The sequence below is a fragment of the Schistosoma haematobium genome, chromosome 3, assembly GCF_000699445.3.
Source record: "Schistosoma haematobium chromosome 3, whole genome shotgun sequence".
Lineage (NCBI taxonomy): Eukaryota > Metazoa > Platyhelminthes > Trematoda > Strigeidida > Schistosomatidae > Schistosoma > Schistosoma haematobium.
The window spans coordinates 13,806,307-13,814,656 of NC_067198.1; the positions used below are offsets into that span (position 1 = coordinate 13,806,307).

The following is an 8,350-nucleotide window of genomic DNA, read 5'->3' on the forward strand; positions in this document are numbered from 1 at the left end:
GGTACGTTGTGGTCTGTCTGATTGATATATAAACCGGGTATGTCTGAAATAAACGATCTGGTCTGATTCGATTCACATTACGGAAGTTGGTATTGTGTTCTGGACTCAAGTGGAAGGGCTCGGAGGACATAGGACCAATAAGGACGCTAAACTGCCCACACCGGTTGAACGTCATTGGTTGGCCTAGGGTGAAGATTCGTATAAGTCGTATTCGGATTGGTAGATAAATCGTGTGATAGAAAAGCCAGACGTCAAGGTCATAACACAAGTCGTCCTCAAGACATACTAACCTACATTTCATCATCGATGGTATGACAGAATCAAATAATCAGCGACAATATGTAGAAAACCGTGAAGAGAAGTACGACCTAGCAAGATGTCTTCTGAGATTTTAAAGTTGATTTACAGACGACTGGTATCTCCTAGGATATTATAAAACACTAGGCAGCTTTATCGTGCCGGTTCAGCATTAGTTAGCGATATACACCCGAGAGTTCATGCGAGATGGGACCCTTAACATAACAGCGAGCAGAATACTATTGGTCCAAAATTCTCGATTTTAATTGCTTTTTGTCACAATTGGATTATCAGGCACGTAGAATTGAGTCTGGAACAAAGGGGTGATAAATTATCTACATCAATAATTTAACTATTAAGTAGTTGTAATGTAGAAGAGCTTATTCGATGAATAAAGTAATGTGGGAATAATTATTTATGAGGTTGATTAGCAAGGTATGGTGATCAGTAGCGTAGTTGTTTTTGATGTTATTAAAAAATATTCATACATGTAGTGAGCTTCGATTCATCATCTTTAAAATCCCAATAAAGTCTTTAAACAAGGCCAATTACAAAGTTTTATAGAAAAAATATACAAGATATGTACAAATTTATCCCTGTATTTGTCTGAGCTTCTCAGTGTTATTGATCCCAAGGCGGTTACGTGCGATTTCTAAGGCAAGGAACTGTATTCTAGGAACTGTACAAAAAACGTTTAAATAGAAAAATATCCTACCGATGCAGGTGTTTTCTGGACAGTATCCTTTTGAGGCATCAAGTCTCAATAAAGTACCGAAGTTGAAATCTTCAACTTTCCTTTCAAACTCATTGCAAAATGATCGCCATTTCTAAAGGATCAAGAATAACTCCATTACGCGATTGTAGGGAAAACAAAGATACAAAAACGTAGTTAATTCCTAAGACTTTTGCAGTCACTGTAGTAACGATGATCAGTGTATCTGCTGCTCGACATAGCGTTTAGAATACATAAATCAACAGCAGATATGTGTCAGAGCAAATCAAATGGGAAATAAGGTCGAGCTTTTGATGGAAGTCAGTGAGTATATATATATATATATATATATATATATATATATATATATATATATATATATATATATATATATATATATATATATATATATTACAATTTCGATAAATTCTAAGGATGGATTGACATCTTTCTTCAGTTAGAAATTAAAAGAAAAGGAACTCCTAACCCTTTCAGACTACAAAATAATCGAAAACAATAGTAGTTTTTAAGAATTATACATCTACCATACGAGTACACACTGGTATGGAGTTAATTTTTCTCACTATACTCTTTAGAAACTAAAAAATTTAGTTAGATTATGAAAGTCGAAGGTTAAATATATCTATAGGCTGATATACAGCTTATCTCTTAGTTTTTTGAAATATGGCAAGTATCCAGAAAAGCTGAAGTATACTAAACAAAATTCACTCACAAAATATTGAGCTTGGTGAGACAGTAATGTTATATGACACCGAAAATAGATGAGATGTGTTATAAACCATAAAAAATTAATCCTTCAGTTTGAATAGTGCGCCACAATTACACAAAGTATATACATGTACTACTTTGGAATTCAGTTATACTCGAATATTGGTTTGTTTCTAGAGTGATCGTAACTACAGGGATTCAACACATAGTTAACTTAGAAATTCCTTCGACAATGATCACGTTTGTGGATAACTGATATAAAGTAATAAGGGACTTACTGGTTTTGATTGCTCCGATTTCAAAGAATCTTCAGAAATAACGTCTAATTGTATATCACTAAACTCTCCCATAAATTTGTCGTATATGAAATCGTCTATGGCAGTCAGTCTTAATTGTGAGGGGTCAGAGACTGAACAAAGTAAGCGAAAATAATCTTCTGCATCACGGAAACAATGTTCAGCCCATTGTATCTCGATATTCGGCTAAATTATATGAAAGTAATACATTCAGTAATTAAAGGATAAAGTTTGAAATATTTTGAGTTGATAAAGTATTCACTATACATTTTGATAATGATAATCGGAGTTATGTTTGATGAAACTATTCACATAATGGTGCTGTTGTAATGTATAAGATTAAATAAACATGTGAGCGTAGTAGCTAATGTTCAGTCAAAATTAAGCTTTCCATTAAGATTATTAAAAGCATGGCTCCAACCATACTGATTATGTTTCCTAATTAATAAATTATTTTTAAAAAATTGTTATTTTTGTCTAGAACGAATAAGCTTAGTTGATAATACTATCAAATCAGCTTGACTTTATAGCGCTAGGATTGTTGCCCTTCCCTTATTTTCTGAAAATTGTCTGTCACAGAAAGTTCTATCCTTTAGCTTTCAGCGTATATGTGATTGTAAATATTTGGTAATGCCAACCAAGAGACTAACAATGAGTTATACAATAAAATGATGAAACTAAGAAGTTGGGTTTATATTTGAACACTAAATTTTGAGTTACATGTCTAGTCAAAGTAAATGATGACAATAACTCGATAGGACGACAGAAGGTTCAATATTTGACCCATTCTACATGGAACTGGACTAAAGATCCATTCAGAGTGACACGACTGAATTAAGTTAGTGAGTATATAACAGACTTTATCATTCGAAGTTCTTTTCTTGGATTATTTGTTGTGAACGGGCAATTTTCGATAAAACTGTCCCTCATTATAAATTTCGATGGAACAAGACGAGGGATAGGAGAATAATAATAAGGAATTGACTTGTGGATTTTTTTCACCTGTCTACAACCTAAAACAATAGTATGAATTTCTCAAAAAGTTAAAACTGAAGTCAGTTACAAATACAGAAGGCTTCTAAGGATCGCTCATGCGGAGAGAGACTAAAAGTATGAATATTCTACAGAAGAAAAATGAGCTCATGAGTACAGATTTTCAGATGAAAAATTTGTCATAAGTTGCATTCTAATAATCACAAGAAGACTGATTAGAAAAGACACACTCTAGAAAAATGTCACACTTCACCTTACCCCATGGATTTTTGTCTCCGGTGGTAGAGCCTTTCGAACTGCGGAGCTAATGCATTCAAAAACTTCAAGCAGTCGTCTCTTGGGTACTGTGGTCACGTATACAGGTCTCCAGAACCGCCACTAACTCAGTATTTCCATGTCCCTCAAGATTAACTATCCTTCCACGGTGTAAGCAACCAGGAAGTGACAACCCCCTCATACCACTTCTAATAGTCATGTCACCCAGAGTCTCCAACCACTAGTTACGATAGTCGCGGACCACAACCAAGTAGTCTGAATTTACCAACATGGATCAGACTAGAAGTTAGTGACTTTGTGGACTGATGTCACATTTTGGTTTGTTCCCCCAACTTCCAACCATCCCCACCACTAGTCTGATGGACCAATGGACTAACCCCTGATAATTTTAAGGATGATGGTCAAGTCTTAGCAGTTAGTTTAACTATCTTAGCCAAAATCTGGGAATTCAACGTAATCCCACCTAACTGGCTTCGATCTCAGTTTATAAGAAAGGACAAAATTCATCTCATGACAATCACAGGAATCACTTCAACTAATATAGCATCAGAAATGTTTGCCTCAATAATACTTCGACGTCTAACTAGATCTCGCGAATAGCAAACGCAAGAGAACCAGGCTAGTTTCAGACACAGACGTATATTCATAGACTGAATATTTACTATTCGGCAGATTCTGGAACAAAGACATTCTTCCCAACGTCCAACTTTAGTTGTATACCTTGACCTGAAGGCAGCGTTCGAATCCGTTGATCATGAGGTTCTCTGGCAGTGTTTGCCATTGAAACGCGTACCAAAGAAGTACATTAACATTGTAAGTGCTCGCCACTCAAATACTACTAGTCGCGTCAGAGCTTATGGAGAACTGTCATTGAATTTGGTTACTTCGATTGATGTTTGTCAGAGCTTTCCCCTCTCTCTATTTGTATTTAACCTTTTCATAAACATGCTTTTAGAGAAAACGCTTTTATCATCTGACTTTTCAGGGACCGATGTTCAGCCAGGAGATTGACTGGTTTACAAAATGCAGTCTTCCGACCACCGTAAGCAACAATGCAAACATGTATGGGATGGGGTTTTTCCTTTCCAAATGTAAAATGTCGCTTTAGAATTGGGTTGCGTGAGCGCTCAAATTAACGATAGGGAGTGAAGTGACTGAACGCACCGACCACATCACTCATCTTGGAGGTCTTTTCAGTCTTCATGGTTCGGTGTGTGACGAAGTCTCGACATGGGTTCGGAAGGCTCCTTCTGCTTTGATCGACTTGCATCACTTGTGATGTAGGCGATATATCCATCTACGGAACAAAGGACGAGTTTACTGTGCATTTCACTGTTCTAATTCATAGATGTGAAACATGGACATTAAGAGTAAAGGATATTTGTAGGCTACTGGTTTTCGATCATAGAAGTCCACGAAGTATCGCTCGTGTAATTTAGGACCACGAGGTACGCAATGCCCGGGTTTGGAACAGGATACTATGTGAATATGGGAAATCGACTAATGAGGTTGTAAATCTTCGTCAACTGAGATGATTGGGATGTGTTATGTATGGCCGACCACCGCATACCTCGTCTGGTGGTGTTTTCTGGTGCAGGAGTAGGCTAGAAGGAAGGTAGGCATGGCCAAACAAAAACATGATGCCAATCAATGAAGTCATCGACAACTGGATTGAACCATGTTAATAGGTGTAGACTACCTGGTTAGGGTCCGCATGATTTTCGTAACCGCTGGTTAGAGACTTTGGATGATATGGCTCAAAATTGCTTGCAGTGGTGCAGGTGCATTTCCTCTTTGTCTTGCATGTGACTAGTGGCCACATTGCAACTTGGTTGGTAGAATTTGATCTCCACTAAGGAAGACCCGACACACATGAGATTGGTCACTAACTAGTGATCAGTCAATTGTAAGTAGGTCCTTTGTCCTCCCCCAGATTCTTAGATTCTAAATTTTTCACAATTATTCTTTTATTTCACTAATTTATATTTTCCTGAATCGTATCTTCGATGCCTAATCTTTACCATTACCATTCATACTGTTATTACCTCTAATATTCTGGGATTTGACCTGAAAATTTCTGTGCTAATGGGATATGGTGACTTGAACCGACGTAGATATGTACCAGGTTCTAGGTGGTGACTGTTTTATGTTTGCTATAAAGGCTGAGCACAACGAGCTTTCATGGGAAGTCCTTCGATTTAACTATTTATTTATCTGAACATATAAATATTGGTACAAGGGGGCATCAGATATATATGCGCCACATTTTCGACTTAACAGTATAAGACTGAGTTATCAAATGGGGGTTGTTTGGCCATTTTCATAGATATTTTTGTGTGGAACCCAGGAAGGAAAAAGATGAAACCGATAACTATGGTAGGATTAACATGCAATGTATTGTGTTCAATGGTTTTCTGTATAATACGTCCGAAAAATAACCGATATCAACAGAGAAAATGGATCATTTGGGTGCACAACAAAAGCAAATGTAACAGAGTTCTGCTAAAGATACAGTTTTAGTTAAATAATGAAAATTAGACAGTCAATTCCGAGTCAAAAAGGAAGACTTGGTGAAGTTAAATGTAAAATACTGGATAATAAAGAAAACTTACATCAGTTACAGATTTTTCGGCATCAAACGAGGTCATTTTCAGTTAAAACTGCAAAGGCAATAAGTTCTGTGAATGACATTGAAAAAGGCGGAGAATACTCGAAAAAAACACAAAGAATATACAGATGAAATTTATTTGAAAAGTCGATTATGACAGAAAAGGATTCAAATATGAACCATATATGATAGAAAGGAAATTATCAAAGTGGTAGTCAACTGATTCTAGAAAACAAAATCATTAGAGTACTGGGTAATAAGTTTTTATACATTATGATTATCATATTTTAAGATGGATTGGTTAGACACTTGATATATGATGATGTTTATCTAAAAACAACCTTATTCATTTTTTTGTTCTATGTTAGTGAATCGCCAAAATTCTTATATCACCAATATTTTATTGGAGGTCGTCCTAAATTATGAAGATATCTGATATTTGATCTAATCTCGCTAATTTCTGCTCGATGATTCAAATATACATTCAAATATATTTCAGTAACAATGGAAAAGTAATAAGTGCAACATGAGAGCAAAGGCACACTTTATGGACAAGATTAGAACTGAAAATACAGTTTTTAGACAATTGTAAAAGACGTTTATTGATGGGTAGTCCATGGAAAAAAACCAATAGTATTGCTAGCGTGAGCCGGTCTTAAGTAAACATTGAATCTACTGACGTTTTCCACAGGTCATTTAACTTGAAACTATGGAAAAACATCAAATTGCCCTCATGGAAATAGACTGCTTATCTTTTTAAATATTTATAAGGACGCAAAGGAATCTTAAGTTCTTTATATTGGCCCTAGTTACTGCTAAAGAAATTGCGAAAGAGGTCAAGGCTTTAACACGAAATGACGTCGGTTACTACTCAAAATTGCTCTGTAGCTATATGAATGAAGTAATTTTATTAAAAATGCAATGTCTGACTAGTTTAGACAAATATATGTAACGTCCCAAGCTGCCAATTTTGGGGAAATGACACAAAACCCCTAAACTTTCCCCAGAACTCCCCTAAATTTCCCCAGTCAGGAGCTTGGGGCGATCGACTTGAGGTTTACTTTAGGATTAGAAAGTAGGGTTTTCCATTCAGGGGTACATATACTCAATTTAAAGAGACAAAAAAGGCATTTGATGATTTGACAGTATCAATTGATAGATTAACGTTAATCAATGATAGATAATAGTGAGTTTACGATATTTTCTAAGGATTTCTAGCAGCATACAAAAGAGCTTTTGCTGCTTGTTACACATGATACTTGAATTTCACATTCGCGATTTTGACTGGCTCGTCCGTGAAGTATAGTTTTATGAGAATGTAAATCACACTCCTGACCTTGAAGACAGATAGCCCTGTAAAGTCCTAATTTCAATATCTCCGTGAAAAGTTAATGTCAAATTAATAATAGTTATGAAACACTTGGACGTCCAGTAAGTAACTAACCTAGCTGGTGGTTGCTACATACGTGTTGAAGAGAATTTCACACTTTTTAAAGGTTACCATTTGAGCACAAAGCAATATTTTTAAGTTTCCAAGTTTTCAACACTTTCAGTTCTATTTTTTTCAACTAAATTTTTTAAGTGCCATAAAAGTATCTGGGGTTCAGGGTTTTACTTGCCTATCTCTCGTGACTACTGTTACTTGTGTACATTCCTATCTTCCTTTGCTTTTAGATTATCATTTTTCCCGCGTTCTTGGTGCTCAACAACTACCATAGTCTTCAGTCTTCAGTAATAAGGATAGGAGGTCTGTCGACCTATATTAATCCTTGCAGTTTGTAATACTGTGGAGGTCCAATCTCGTTTTGAATATATTAACAGACGGTGGTGATATTACGTGTTCCGGTAGAGATTTCCGGTAATTCACTACTCGGTGAGATAAACGGGACTCCAGACGTAAACGGTTTGACCTCGGTTTTTGAACTTTCTTCGAATGTCCTCTCAAATGATCGGTTCTAGACGGAAGCAAAAGATAAGACATGTTAATACCAAGGTCATCGTTCAGTATACGATAAGCCAATATTAGATCACTCTGTACTCTATGGTAAGATAACGGAAATAAGTTAAGGTGTCTCAGTCTGTCTTCATAAGATAGGCCAGATAGACCTTGTATCATCTTAGTAGCTCGTCGATGGACTCTTTCTAGCACATCTGCTTCATATTTGAAACAAGGACACGCTGCTTGAATCCCGTATTCTAAATGTAGTAGCACATAAATCGGGTATAGTAATCCAAACATTTCATCATCTAAATACTGGAAAGACCTACGAATTGACCATAATACCCTGTAGCCTTCTGCAGCAGCAGCCTAACTGTGACTAGTGGTTTTGAGATCATTGCTTAACATGGCTCCTAAATCTTTATAGTTTCTTGCTTTGGGTAGCACGAGTCCACGTAGTGTATAGCCATACGATTCATCAGAGTTATTTAACTGCATCA

The 8,350-nt window shown here is 36.2% G+C and overlaps 1 protein-coding gene across 1 annotated transcript; it reads right to left on the reverse strand.

Moving 5' to 3' along the window:
* Positions 1–48: 48 nt before the first annotated feature.
* On the reverse strand, positions 49–7,867 carry PBDC1. The gene is made up of 5 exons (XM_051213068.1): positions 7,531–7,867; positions 5,916–7,479; positions 2,017–2,220; positions 1,013–1,124; positions 49–976 (listed from the first exon to the last, which is right to left on the reverse strand). The coding sequence occupies exons 2-5, from the start codon at positions 5,949–5,951 to the stop codon at positions 888–890; spliced, it is 441 nt and encodes a 146-aa protein (XP_051069007.1). The 5' UTR covers positions 5,952–7,479; positions 7,531–7,867; the 3' UTR covers positions 49–887.
* Positions 7,868–8,350: the final 483 nt, after the last annotated feature.